The 15322-nt window shown below is 43.2% G+C and overlaps 1 protein-coding gene across 1 annotated transcript; it reads left to right on the plus strand.

The window, feature by feature from the left end:
- The first annotated feature begins 4820 nt into the window (after nucleotides 1–4820).
- LOC125506404 lies at nucleotides 4821–13175 on the plus strand. Its single transcript, XM_048671223.1, has 3 exons — nucleotides 4821–4918; nucleotides 6687–6921; nucleotides 13074–13175. Exons 1-3 carry the CDS (start codon nucleotides 4821–4823, stop codon nucleotides 13173–13175), a joined length of 435 nt encoding a protein of 144 aa, XP_048527180.1.
- Nucleotides 13176–15322: the final 2147 nt, after the last annotated feature.

Here is a 15322-nt window from a genome sequence, read left to right on the forward strand (position 1 = left end):
TTGAAGATTTCTCTTCTTGTCATATCATGCCATTTTTTGGTAAGGTCATCCATGTCATTGTGGTTCATTGACATGATTTTGTTCTCTTCGGCGAGCAACATGGACGTGACTTTGTTCTCAGCGGCACATACTCTTCTCTTCTCAATGGCCACTTTGCGCAGCCCCTCTTCCTTCAGCAATTGCCATTTCTCTTGCTTCTCCCGTGCCTTTTTCTCAGCCAAGTCTTTCTTGATCTCCAACGATTTCAATAACATCATCTCATTTGATTGCACCATGGCATCAATCTTCTCCCTCAAGCTCGACGCTTCATGCTCTCTCTTCAGTTTCTCCTTAGTCTTCTTGTCGCCATCGGGCTTGTTCAAGTTTCTTGGGCCATCATCATCCTCATCTTCATACATGTTTGTAAGTGGACCTCTTTTCGGTGGGGATTTTTTTCTCAATCAACTTTCACTTCTTGCAATTCTTGAGCAAGTCCCAACAATACTCTAATTTGAAGAATCCGCCTTCCGTAGCTTTCATGTCTTTGTATCTTTGTTGGGAAATTTTGTCCTACACAATTAGAACGATGCAAACAATTCATATGATCCAATTTTTCTGAACACAAATCCAACTTTCGTGCAGCTTTGCACTCGCACACCTGGACACATTTGCACGTCCTGGCCACCTCCCCTCAGCATGGACCGGCCCATTTTAGACTTTCTTTTGGTGCACTTCTTTTTGCGCCAAAGTCCAAAAATGGATGCGCATGTGGGATTTGAACTCACAACCTCAAGGTTCACAACAACTCACCATAACAAACTAGGAAGCCCACGTTTTGTGTATGAATGTACTTGTCTCTTCTACTTGTTGTTCGCTGGTCGGTTTTTTATTTATTTTCCCTTTTTGGTTTATTTTTTTTTCGTTTTTTCTGTTTTCGTCAAATTCGTGAATTTACAATTCCGTGCACTTTCTTTGTTTTTCTTTTTCTTTTCAAATCTCTGATTTTTTTCTTCCATATTTCGTGAACTTTTAAAAATCTCATAATTGTTTTTATAATTCATGACCTTTTTCAAACTTGATGAACTTTTTTCAAATTTGTGATGTTTTTTCTCAAATTGATGAAAAACATTTAAATCGATGAACTTTTTTAACTTTTATGAACTCATTTGCAGTATCGATGAACTTTTTTTCAAAACTGTGACTTTTTCTTCGTTTTTCAGTGATTGTTTTTTGATTTTTTGCGAACTTACCTTATTTCCTGATTTTTTTAACAGTAATAAAAAACCTGTCGGTGTTTCCCTACCAGACCAACCAAAGAAAACCAAGAAAATCTCGTGCGAGCAAGAGAGCGAGCAAACAGGCGAGCGGGCGAGTAAGCGAGTTGTGAGCACCTCGTTTTCCAACATTCGTGAACGACCTCAATGTTTTCATCACCTTGTATCACCAATGCATGCTACCATGCCAAGTTGTTTCCGTTTTTAACAAGTTCCATATTTTTGGAGTTTCCTTGTTGAAAAAAGGCTGATAAATGACCGAACGTCTCGCAACATGCAAATGGATTCCGAATTCGTTCGAACCAGACATGGATGCCTACCATGGGCAAGCACCCTTGGCAGGGGTCATTCCTCACATGTCCAAAAAAAGTATGTTAGACAAAGGGTGTTCGGGTAGGCCAGGAGAGTTTGATTGTGAAAACCTGGTTTTTGACATCCGTTAGATGGTCCTAATTTTTTTTCATCACATTGTGTCACCAATTCATGCCATCATGTCAAGTTGTTTCTGTTTTTGGCAAGTTTAGTATTTTTTTGGAGTTTCTCAGTGAAAAAAGGTCAATAAATGGTTGGACCAGTCGCAACGTGCAAATGATGTCCGGATTCATTCAAACCAGACATATGATTGCCTACCACATGCACACACCCTTGGTAGCAAAAATTTTGGTCACTCCTCACATGTCCAACAAAAACCATGTTAGACAAAGGGTGTTCGGGTAGGCCAGAAGAGTCAGTTTGTGAACACCTGGTTTTTCACATCCGTCAAATGGCCCCATTTTTTTCATCACCTTGTATCACCAATTCATGCCACCATGTCAAGTTGTTTTATTTTTTGCCAAGTTTTGTATTTTCTGGAGTTTACTCGGTGAAAAAAGGCCGATAAATGGCCAAACGTGTCACAATATGCAAATGGCGTCTGAATTCATTCAAACCAGGCATGGATGCCTACTATGGGCACACACCCTTGGTGACAAAATTCAGGGTCATTCCTCACATGTACAACAAAAATCATGTATGACAGAGGGTGTTCGGGTAGCCAGAATGGTCCATTTGTGAACACATGGTATTTTGCATCCGTTAAATGGCCTCAGTTTTTTTATCACCTTGTATCACCAATTCATGCCATCATGTCAGGTTGTTTTCTTTTTCGACAAGTTTCCTATTTTCTAAAGTTTTCTCGATGAAAAAAGGCTGATAAATGACTAGACGTGTTGCAAGGCGCAAACGGTGCACAAATTCATTCAAATCAGACATGTATCCTACAATGGGCATGCACCCTTGGTGGCAAAAGTTGGGGTCATTCTCACATGTACAAAAAAAAACCATGTTAGACACCTTGTTCGCTATTTTTTTCCCATCACCTTGTATCACCATTTCATGCCACCATGCCAACTTGTACTTCCATAGGACATGTTTTTGATAGTGTTGAATTATTTTGGTGAATAACGGCCTATATAATGGTCACACATGTCGCAACGCCCCGACAGTGTCGTAAGTCGTTCCAATCAGGCATGGATGCCTATTATGTCCATGACAGGCTACTGCAAAAAGTTGGGGTCATTTATCCATAGTGCAAAAGGACACCAATTAAGAGTAGGGTGCAGGACTTTGAAGTTTTCTCGATGAAAAAAGGCTGATAAATGACCAGACGTGTTGCAAGGCGCAAATGGTGTCTAAATTCATTCAAATCAGACATGTATTCCTACAATGGGCATGCACCCTTGGTGGCAAAATTCAGGGTCATTCTCACATGTACAAAAAAAACCATGTTAGACACCTTGTTCGCTATTTTTTCCATCACCTTGTATCACCATTTCATGCCACCATGCCAACTGGTACTTCCATAGGACATGTTTTTGATATTGTTGAATTATTTCGGTGAATAACGGCCTATATAATGGTCACACATGTCGCAACGCCCCGACAGTGTCGTAAGTCGTTTCAATCAGGCATGGATGCCTATTATGTCCATGACAGGCTACTGCAAAAGGTTGGGGTCATTTATCCATAGTGCAAAAGGACACCAGTTAAGAGTAAGGTGCGGGACTCTAAAGTTTTCTCGATGAAAAAAGGCTGATAAATGACCAGACGTGTTGCAAGGCGCAAATGGTGTCTAAATTCATTCAAATCAGACATGTATTCCTACAATGGGCATGCACCCTTGGTGGCAAAATTCGGGGTCATTCTCACATGTACAAAAAAACCATGTTAGACACCTTGTTCGCTATTTTTTTCCATCACCTTGTATCACCATTTCATGCCACCATGCCAACTGGTACTTCCATAGGACATGTTTTTGATATTGTTGAATTATTTCGGTGAATAACGGCCTATATAATGGTCACACATGTTGCAACGTCCCGACAGTGTCGTAAGTCGTTCCAATCAGGCATGGTTGCCTATTATGTCCATGAGAGGCTACTGCAAAAAGTTGGGGTCATTTATCCATAGTGCAAAAGGACACCAGTTAAGAGTAGGGTGCGGGACTAGCCTAGACGGCTACATCCGTGAGCACGTAATTTTCTTAAATTCAATGCTCCTGTTATTTCAAATATGATATTTCCATAATTATGAATCAACATGAACATATTGTTATGTTCTAACCATTTATTTTAAATTTATCAATAATTTTGGAATTTTAAATTATTTATGAAAATGATAAAAGCTTTAACAATTTTATGAAAATTTCTAAACAATTCCCAACAGTTCCTGACAATTGTGATAGAAAGAAAAAAATAGATAAGAAAAAAATGCGGCAGCCATGGCCTAACACGCCGTCGGGGCCTGTTGGTTCGGCCCAAGCATGCCGCGTCGTTTTGTACAAGAGAAGCAAAATGGAGCACAGACAAAGGCAGCAAGTTGTCCCGCTTGGTTACTTAAAAAAAAAGGTTACTGTATTGTATACTCCTGAGGAAGGGGCCGAGCGACTGAGCATAATTTTTTGGAGGTTACCATAAAAAGAAGGATTAAATGCGCTGGCCCAAACGCATCCCCCGTGGCTGCTTAGGCGTACGTATTTCTATGTACAGCTCGGATCGGCGACCGAAGGTTATTTCAAAATAGGACCATCATGTTCTTTTTATTATGAAAAGATACGGATCAATCTCAGCCCTTCATGTGTTTAGGGAGTTGTATCGAAGCTAAAATGACATTGCATATCCATTCAATTCAGCGGCTGGCGGGCTGTGCTATGCCGTCGCGACCCTTTCTGGACTTAGTCAGAGAAGGCTGTGTGAGTATCACCGTATCTTCGTTCTTCGCCACTTAAGTGCTCAAATAAAGCTCACATCTGTTGACGAATTCAATCAAAAGACAGAAAAGTACGTAGGTCCAAACGTATTGACATCCCACTCTAGAAATTAGCAACCCGTAGCTCTCAGACAGAAAATACTCATATATATATAGACGGTGATCAATATTGAAGCTTTCTCGCATCTACTACTACATAACTAGCTATATATACACCTTGGCTTGGCAATTGCCATATCAGACTCCATCATTCACGGTTAACTAGCTCTCCCGTTTCGCAAGATCAGCACCGCATTGTACTAGGAAAGAACCTCACCTGACATGGCATCCCAAGCCGTCGAGAGCCATCGTGTCGGCGCGGAGATATTCCGCGGCGACGACGCCATGTGCAAGAAGAAGTCGGTGGAGGTGCTGGAGGAGCTGGGCCCAGTGGCTGAGCCAGAACTTTTGTGGAGCCTGGGCAAATTATGCCTAAGTGTATAATCTAGAAATCAAAAATCGGGTATTCGAATACACAACATATAATATACCGTCAAGCTTCGGAATCACAGATCCGCATTAATAATAATGTGAAACCATAACCATAATAGTCACACAAAATTTAATTTTAAAGTGAGCTAATATATCAATATTCACTTCATAGAGCAAATAAAGTTGAGAAATGACAACAAAAGATACATAGCCAACCTTGCATAGAGACAAACTCGCCATGTTGCCAACAAAAGTAAATATATCCATACCATATGTCACTAGATGTGATCGTGCAATTTCTTCCACCATGGCCAAAAGCATCTCTCACTTGTTCATTTTTGCCAAAAGAAAGACATACAATCAACCTTGCGTAGAGGCAAACTTGCCATGTTCCCAAAGTCCTCGAAGGCACTACAATATAAAAAATGGATTTCTAATTAAATAAATTAGTTGTGAGATTTGAAATCAAAAGCTTGCAATAATAGAGATAGTCAGATGAAACATACCGACAATGCACTAAAGAAAATCACGAGACAAATGCCCTTTCTGAGAACTACCAGGGCCACCAATATGATCTTTGAAGGCTTTAGATGCATGCTTCCAATCTGTAAATCCTTCTTTGGTGAATACATCAAAACCAAAGTGCTCAGCCCTTCCAGGTTGCTTAAAGAGAAAGCAATAAAAACAATAAACCACCTTCTTCCACTCACTGTATTCAATCCATGAATGTTTTTTCTACCAAGATTTAGAAAATGCTCTTCATGAACGTGAACTGCCAAATTCAGTACGATGAAATTTATTCAAATCTGGTTGCATTGGACCACTCAATACATATGCCCTACTCACTTGATCTTGAATATTAGGAGGATACTCGCAAATGTGTTTCCTCTTTCCTGGATCACGCTCAATATCATTTGGATTAAATTCATTGGCAATGTTAGAACTTAGAAGGTGGTTGTGGCTCCACTTATATGTCTGGTTGCACATCATTCACATTTTCAGTGCTTGCTCTGCTAACCAAAAACCTCCACATCTCTGAATTTTAATGATAAAATTTGAAATTAGTGGCTAAACAAGTAAATAAGAAAATAAGCTACAACAAGTGACAAGTTCACAGTACAAAACTCCTTGTATTAGTGTGTGTATCTCAATCGGTACTTTGCATCAATCCTACTTCTCAGACCAATTATTCAGACTTCAGAGATGAGAGATCGTTGGCCCTAATTTTGACAGAGATTTCTTACCAAAGGAAGTCGAAGTCGAAGCCGAAGCCGAAGCCGAATAAGAGGAAGGAGAGGCTGTGGAACAACCGGACAAATAAACTACGTGGGAGGCTGGGGTCGCTTCGCTTGCCGCCGGCCGTCGTCCAGGGCACAGCCTCAAGGCTAGTCGCCAGCGCCCCTGTGCTCGCGCCTGAGAAACGAAGAGACAGGAGAGAATTGGATCGATCGATCCGTCATAGGTTTTTTTTAGCATCATCGATCCGTCGTAGGTATTCCTTGCGTTGTTTTCTTTTGTTTCGGCATGGGCTGGCTGCTTATACTACTCGTTTGTTGGGCTCTGAGCTTGTGAGAAACGAAGGCCCGGTGTTTTTTGCCCGGGTAAAGCAAGTTACCGATCTGTTTTAGTCCTTTATTTAATCTATCGATCGCTACTGTTACGAACCAGGGAGCCTGGGCAAGTGCCCAGGGTCGCTGGGCGGTGGCTCCGCCACTGACTGGGCCTCCCCACGGGCCTGCTGCCCCTGGAGGAGATGGAGGAGTTCGGGTACAACCGCGCCGCCGGCTTCATGTGGCTGGTGCAGAGGAAGAAGACGGAGCACACCTTCAAGAAGGTGAAGCAGACCGTGTCGTACGCCGGCGAGGTGACGGCCTTCGTCGAGCCGGGGAAGCTGAGGAAGATCGCCGGCGTGAAGACCAAGAAGCTGTTCCTGTGGCTGAGCGTGGTGGAGGTGCATGTGCTGAGTAAATAGGCAATTTTTCGACTAATTTAATCCATAGATAAATCACTAGCATAGCATTGACTAAATTGATGACGTACTGACTCTGGTTTAAACATGCACGTACTAAGCAAACAATAAACAAATCTACACATACTGCTAGTACTTCTAATACAAAAATAATCAGGAGCGGGATAAACGCGTTATACCCTCCAGTAGGCCATGCACACGCCGCGACGCTGGTGGCGGCCGCAGCATCCTCGGCGGCCTTCTTGTCGGCTTCAGGTTTCTCGGCGGCGGCACGTTCGGCGTCGGTGGACATGATGATGATGAGGGCGACGCGGACGTAGAGGAAGTAGCGGATCGGAAGCGAGCAGTCGCGTAGTCGCTGCCCAAAAACCTATTCGCTCCTCACCCCGTACAGGAACCAGAAGGGCGTGGTTCCGGAGACCCGCTCTCCCGTCGACCGTGTATGCGGCGGATGGGATGGCGTCACCGGCGGCGGCAGCAGCAAGGGAATGACGGTGGGCATGCGTGTGGAGCAGATGTGATCTGTTCGTGGCGGCTACGGTTAGGAGACACCGCACACTCATATAGGCGCAGCCACGTGGAGAGACATGGGCTCGACCCGCGTCCGTGGCGGCTACGGTTAGGAGACACCGCACACTCATATAGGCGCAGCCATGTGGAGAGACATGGGCTCGACCCGCGTCCGAGTCCGTGACAGCCCACGATCCGACGTCTTAGGCCCAGCTGTCAGAGAACTCTCCATTAGTGATTGGCAAAGATAAGCGCGTAGGTGTGAGCTTGGCTCGGCTCAACCCCGCAACCCACGGCGCGGCGCGCGAGGGCCTCTTCTCTTCTCAAGCTCCAATAGCATGTAGAAGAGAAACCCTTATAAGGAGGTCCAACTCCTCTTCCACTTTCGGGGTGGGACTAAACTTCCCACTACACCTAGTGTCATATAACCCACATGGGCCCTTATAGATTTTTCAGAAATTGCCATATGGGTCTAGGGCCCATCTCAAATTTCAGCAATCCCCCACCAGATCTCGAGGGCCCATTGTATCCTCTGTTCCAATTACTGTTTCGATATAGCAGTGTTTTAGTGAAGACCTGTTAAGGTTGAACTTCACCTAGAGCAAGTAGCTACACTCCTTCACAACTGAACAATGGACTATTGCCTTGAATTGTCAGTTTGGCGTAAAGAAGTTTTACCACATGTCTTACTAGTACTAGGCTGCCGAAGGCTGACCCCTCGGGTGGAGCATATAAGTCACACTCCTGGCCTATTCATGAGCTTACTAGAGATCACCCCGATCTCATAGACTGTGACCAGCAGTCGGGCTCATATAGGTGTGTTCCTTCAAAGATCGCTCTGTAGGATAGCATCTTGCTTTCATAAGCTTTGGAACACATTAAGACAGTAGTCATCCTACCATACAGTATCGAGAGTATTGCATCTCCAACGGAGTGGGTTAGTATAGTTACTCTCCTCAGTTCACCACTGACTTGTTTTCTCAGGTCCTACTTCACAGGATCTCCGATCACATAGGTCGGGTTACCACCATGACAGCTCATGTGGGTCTCATACCCATCTCCCTCGATGCATTATCTATCACAACACGTGATAGCCCTTTTGTAAAGGGATTTGCCAGATTCTTAGCCGTCTGGACATAGTCCAACGTTATCACTCCGAAATTTCTTAATTTTCTGACAACTTTTAATCTCATTTTTATGTGTTTGTTGGACTTCATGTTGTCCTTTGAATTCTTCACCTTGGTGATGACAGTCTGATTGTCACAGTTCATAAGGATAGCCGGAACCGGTTTATCAACCAATGGCAAGTCCATCAAAAGATCTCGAAGCCATCCTGCTTCAACATCAGATGTGTCTAATGTTGTTAATTCTGCTTTCATTGTCGATCTCGTTAAAATCGTTTGCTTCCAATATTTCCAGGAAACAGCGCCACCTCCAAGAGTAAACATATACCCAGTTGTGGCATTCATCTCATCAGCATCAGAGATCCAATTCGCATCACTATACCCTTCAAGTACCGACGGGTCTCCAGTATAGTGAAGTCCATAGTTCATAGTACCTTTCAGATAGCGCATAACTCTTTCAACAGCATGCCAATGTACATCACCCAGTTTGGAAACAAACCGGCTTAATTTGCTCACAGCAAACGCGATGTCAGGCCTCGTTGCGCTCGCTAGGTACATCAGTGAACCAATGATTTGAGAGTATCTCAATTGATCTTTAGCCGTGCCTTTGGACTTTCGAATCACCACGCTAGGATCATATGGTGTTTTAGATGGTGCACAGTCCGAATATCCAAAACGACTCAACACCTTCTCAACATAGTGGGATTGCAGAAGTGTAATCCCACCTTCATTATCTCTCAGTAGCTTGATGTTCAAGATAACATCAGCCACACCAAGGTCTTTCATCTCAAAGTTCTGAGATAGAAACGATTTGACCTCCTCAATGACTTTGAGGTTTGTTCCAAATATCAGTATGTCATCAACATACAAGCACAGTATAACTCCTTCGCCCCACCATGGCGATAGTATACACATTTGTCAGACTCATTAACAACGAAACCAACAGATGTCAGAGTTGTATTAAACTTATCATGCCATTGCTTAGGTGCTTGCTTCAGGCCATATAAAGATTTCAGCAACCTACACACCTTTCTTTCTTGACCATCCATCACAAAGCCATCTGGTTGTTGCATGTAGATTTCCTCGTTTAGCTCTCTATTCAGAAAAGCCGTCTTAACATCCATTTGATGGACAAGAAGACCATGCGAGGCCGCCAACGAGAGTAATACTCGAATGGTGGTCAGTCTAGCCACAGGTGAATAAGTATCGAAAAAATCTTCCTCTTCTTTCTGGTCATAGCCCTTGGCCACAAGCCTAGCCTTGTACTTTTCAATCGTACCATCAGGCCTAAGCTTCTTCTTGAACACCCACTTACATCCTAATGGTTTGCAACCATATGGACGGTCGGTGATCTCCCATGTCCCGTTAGCCATGATGGAGTCCATCTCGCTACGGACCGCATCCTTCCAGTAATCAGCTTCTGGAGAGGCATACGCTTCTGAAATAGAAGTGGGAGTATCATCCACGAGGTACACAAAGAAATCATCACCAAAGGTCTTTGCAGTCCTTTGTCTCTTGACCCTACCAAGGGTTTCCTCGTCATCCTCCTCAGGATTTTCATCATGTGTTCGTTCATAATAATCCATAGGAATGGTAGGCTCAGGAGTCTCCTCAGATTCCTGTCTAGAAGTGCTTTGCATATATCTCATAGGAAAAATATCCTCGAAGAATGTAGCATCCTTAGACCCCATAATCGTACCGACCTTCTGGTCAGGTACATTAGATTTCACTACTAGAAATCTATAGCCAATGTTGTTCTTAGCGTAGCCCAAATTAACGCATTCCACAGTCTTGGGTCCAAGCTTAAGTTTTTTGGGGATCGGCACATTGACTTTCGCCAAACAGCCCCAAGTGCGCAAGTACAAGAGTGTTGTCCTTCTCTTTGCCCATTTCTCATAGGGAGTGATCTCATTATCCTTTGTCGGAACTTTATTCAGGACATGACATGCCGTCAATATAGCCTTCCCCCACCATGCCTTGGATAAACCCGATGTATCTAACATGGCGTTAACCAAATCAGTTAGAGTACGGTTTTTCCGCTCGGCAACCCCGTTTGACTGGGGTGAATAGGGAGGCGTCCTCTCATGAATAATGCCGTGTTCCGCACAAAAGGAATCAAACTCACTCGAGAAGTACTCTCCACCACGATTTGACCAGACTTGTTTAATTTTCTTTTCAAGTTGATTCTCAACTTCTGCCTTATAGATTTTAAAGTAGTGTAGAGCCTCATCTTTAGTATTTAACAGATAAACAAAGCAATATCTAGTGGAATCATCTATCAATGTCATGAAGTATCTCTTTCCACCTTTAGTCAACACACCATTCATCTCACAAAGATCAGAATGTATGAATTCTAATGGTGCCAGGTGTCTCTCCTCCGCGGCCTTGTGAGGCTTGCGAGGTTGCTTAGCTTGCACACATGAAAGGCACTTAGAACCTTTGGCTAAAGTGAAACTCGGGATTAAATCCAACTTGGCTAGCCGCGTCATAACACCGAAACTAATGTGACAAAGACGTGAATGCCAAACTTCAGATTCATTAACATTCGAACGAATATGGTTCACGACTTTATTACAAAAATCTGCGAGGGAAAGGCGGAACATCCCTCCGCTCTCATAACATTTTCCAACAAAGAGTCCATATTTTGTAACAACTAATTTATTAGACTCGAAAACCAACTTAAACCCTTTTCTACATAGAAGGGAGCCACTAACGAGGTTCTTCTTGATGGCCGGGACATGTTGCACGTTCTTCAGCTGCACAATCCTTCCTGAAGTAAACTTCAGATCGACCATGCCAACACCATAAACAGAAGCACTCGCGCCATTCCCCATCAATACGGACCCGTGACCTGTGACCTGGTAAGAAGTGAACAATGAAATGTCAGCACACACATGAACACCTACACCTGTGTCCACCCACCAATAAGTAGGCTGAAACACTGAAAAAACAGTAAATAAATTACCGTACCCAGATGCACCAGTCTCATTGTTGCCCACAATCATGTTGACAGACTTGGAGTCATGTCCTGACTTCTTGTACTTGTTTGGGCACTTGTTAGCCCAATGTTCAACCGAACCACAAGTAAAGCAGCCCTCGTCCTTCTTGTTCTTCTTGAAGGTCTTCTTACCCTTCTTCTTAAAGTCAGTATTGTGTTGGACACCGTTCTTTCCCTTGGGCTTGTGGGAATTGAAGTTCTTCTGGTTCACCATGTTGGCGACAGAAGTCCCTTCGGCCCCTTTTCCGTGCGAGTCCTTTGCCCTTGAAGTCTGCTCAACACTCAGATGACCAATGACATCCTCCACAGAGAATTCACGCCTTTGATGTTTCAGAGTGGTGGCAAAGTTCCTCCAGGAATTAGGGAGCTTAGCGATTATGCAGCCCGCGACAAACTTGCCCGGTAAATCGCACTTAAGAAGTTCAAGCTCCTTAACAATGCATATTATCTCATGAGCCTGCTCCAATACAGGACGGTTTTCAACCATCTTGTAATCGTGGAACTGCTCTATAATATACATCTCGCTCCCTGCATCGGCGGCCCCGAATTTAGATTCGAGCGCCTCCCACAAGTCCTTGGAGACATGCACATGTAAATATGCATCGACCAGTTTATCTCCGATCACACTAAGAACTGCTCCGAGAAACACAATGGTAGCCTCCTTGAACGCCTTCTCCTGTTCAGGAGCAATCGTTCCTGTGGAGACACCGGTGACCCAGAACACGTTCATAGCCGTGAGCCATAACGTGGTCTTAGTCTGCCAACGCTTAAAGTATGTACCGGTAAACTTATCCGGTTTCAGTGCAGCGGCAAAGCCACTTGCCGAAAAATCCTACACATAATAGGTTTTTGGATTGCTGAGTAAATAGGCAATTTTTTGACTAATTTAATCCATAGATAAATCACTAGCATAGCATTGACTAAATTGATGACGTACTGACTCTTATCTAAACATGCACGTACTAAGCAAATAGTAGACAAATCTACACATACTGCTAGTACTTCTAATACGAAAGTAATCAGGAGCGGGATAAACACATTATACCCTCCAGTAGGCCATGCAGACGCCGCGGCGGTGGTGGCGACCGCAGCATCCTCGGCGGCCTTCTTGTCGGCTTCGGTGGACATGATGATGATGAGGGCGACGCGGACGTAGAGGAAGTAGCGGATCGGAAGCGAGCAGGTCCCTCACCCCATACAAGAACCAGAAGGGCGTGGTTTCGAAGACCTGCTCTCCCGTCGATGTAGGTGTGAGCTCGGCTCAGCTCAGTCCCGCAACCCGCGCCGGGGCGGGCGGCGGAGGAGGAGTGCGCGAGGGCCTCTTCTCTTCTCAAGCTCCAATAGCATATAGAAGAGAAACCCTTATAAGGAGGTCCAACTCCTCTTCCAATTTCGGAATGGGACTAAACTTCCCACTACACATAGTGTCATATAACTCACATGGACCCTTAGAGATTTTTCAGAAATTGTTATATGGGCCTAAAGCCCATCTCAAATTTCAGCAGTATGTTGAGAGCGTGGCGGCCCCTGGTAAGGTCACCTTCAAGACCGGCACTGGTCTGTCTGAGACCTTTGATGCTGCTGCGTTTGCCCTTGGAGAATGAGTAATTGTTGTGATATACTCCTAGTTGCACAAGCTTGTGCCAGTGCCAGATACTTACAAACCCTTGCGATGCTTGTAACCTGCCCGTCTTGTTCCATGCCTGAATGAATAAAAAAGTCCAGCTCCTGCCTCACATGCTATTCAGCACTGCGACACCAAAGGCAAATCCTGTTCCCCAGAGCAAATGCACACCCCTGAGGAGCTCTTTGTGCCGGCCAACTGTTGAGCTGCCGATTTTTTTTTTCAGTTTATATTTCCTTTTCCTATTTTGTTTTCTGCACAACAAAATCCTTCCTGTCTTTTTCTTTCCGATTTCTATCGGTTCATTTCATTTTACTCTATTCTATTTTACTTTTGCATTATTTTTTATTTTATGTTCAGTATGTTCTCTTTTAACTTTTTTATATTCACGGCCTTTTTAAACAATACACAATGGACATTTTCTACAGTATGAGCTGAACATTTTTGCGATGCAGACGAACATGTTTCAATACACCATCACATTTTCCAAACACTCGACGAACATTTTTTGTATTATGTGCGAAATTCTTTCAAATACATCATAAACATTTTTTAGATACCAACAAACATTTTTAATACATGATTAACATTTTTCAAATATGTGATTACATTTTTTAAAGTACATGGTCAACTTTGTTCAAATGCGTCATGAGTACTTATTAAATACGCGGTGAATTTGTTTTTGTAATATTTGTGACGAATATTTTCGCACTCCCGAACATGCACATTTTTTTCGTGCCTGAATCCTATTTCTTTTCCTTTACCACTGCGAGAACAAAGGCAAATCCTATTCCCCCGTGCAAATGCACACCCCCGAGGAGCTTTTTGTGCCAGTCAACTGTTGGACCGCTGATTTATCTTCATTTTATATTTCTTTTCCTTTACCGGTTTTCGAAAAAGTAAATTCTGTTTTTCCTTTCCAATTTCTGTCGGTTCATTCCATTTCATTTCTATTGTATTGTATATTTCATTAGTTTTTAATTGCATTTTCTCTTTCTAATTCTTTATATTCAAGATTTTTCTAAACAAATGAACATTTTCACAATCCGAGATGGACACTTTTGCAATACATCGTGTACATTTTCTAATATGGGGCGAACCTGTTCCAAATACTCGACGATTTTTTTTATTATATGGAAAACTTATTTAAATACACGAAAAAACATTTTTATATAGCAATGAACATTTTCAATACAATATAAAAAATACAGATGTGATTAACGTTTTCTAAATACAAGGTGAACATTTTTTTAAAATCCATCATGAATATTTTTGGAAATAGGCGGTGAATTTTTATCTAAAATTTGTGACTAATATTTTCATACTCACAAACATGTACATTTTTTATTTCGAAACTAAATTTATTTATTTTATAATAAAAATTGTAAACATTTCTCAACACGTGACATGGCCCTAGCTCAAACATTGCGGGGTGCACGTCGGCTCGCTATCCCCCGCCCTGCCGTCCACACACTGCGAGGTATGCCACCGTGCAATAAATTGGGCTCTAGTTGATCGTGAACGCTGCATGTGCTTGCAGCCACTACAGCCAGACATGCTGCAATCATACATGAAATCATAGATCGCTCTCGTTCTTTTACTGCTTGTAACATTATTCACGAGTATAGGAGCTCGAATTTCGAGGCTCACAATCACGCTAGGCATTTTCTTTAGGGTTTGGTCGCCATGTTTGGTTAGGCCAACCCGGAGACTTCAATTTTATTCCTGTAAATGTTGGGACAGTTTGAATAAAGCCTGGCAAGAATGTCTCAAAAAAAAAACTACAGCCAGAAAAAGTGTCAAGAACGGCAATCTAATTTGGTACACTCCTCGCCGATTTCCAGAGTTTGATTTCTTGAATTGCCCAATAGGGGCCACCTCAATGGCCAAAGAAGTTCTCTGATCAAGACCCCGGAATCTCGTCGTAACCATAATTTCCTCTACCTGCAATGCAACCACCAGCAGCAGCAACTATTGTTTCTTTCTTGGCGGCACACGCACCATGAAGCAGCACGGTCGCTGTGTTCATACATGGAGGCAATCCCTCTGGATCGCACCATGAAGCAAAAGACGTTGGATGAGGTCATGAGAAGGGATCAATGGATTTAGGGAGCTGATTGCAGAGAG

Source organism: Triticum urartu, chromosome 5 (genome assembly GCF_003073215.2).
Source record: "Triticum urartu cultivar G1812 chromosome 5, Tu2.1, whole genome shotgun sequence".
In the NCBI taxonomy this organism is placed as follows: Eukaryota; Viridiplantae; Streptophyta; class Magnoliopsida; order Poales; family Poaceae; genus Triticum; species Triticum urartu.

What these genes read in the sequence shown, in the direction of transcription:
- LOC125506404 (XM_048671223.1), top strand. Translation starts at nt 4,821, where the DNA reads ATGGCATCCCAAGCCGTCGAGAGCCATCGTGTCGGCGCGGAGATATTC. An exon ending in TCGGTGGAGGTGCTGGAGGA is followed by an intron (nt 4,919 to 6,686) that starts GCTGGGCCCAGT and finishes GCTCCGCCACTG; the next exon opens with ACTGGGCCTCCCCACGGGCC. An exon ending in TGTGGCTGAGCGTGGTGGAG is followed by an intron (nt 6,922 to 13,073) that starts GTGCATGTGCTG and finishes CTCAAATTTCAG; the next exon opens with CAGTATGTTGAGAGCGTGGC.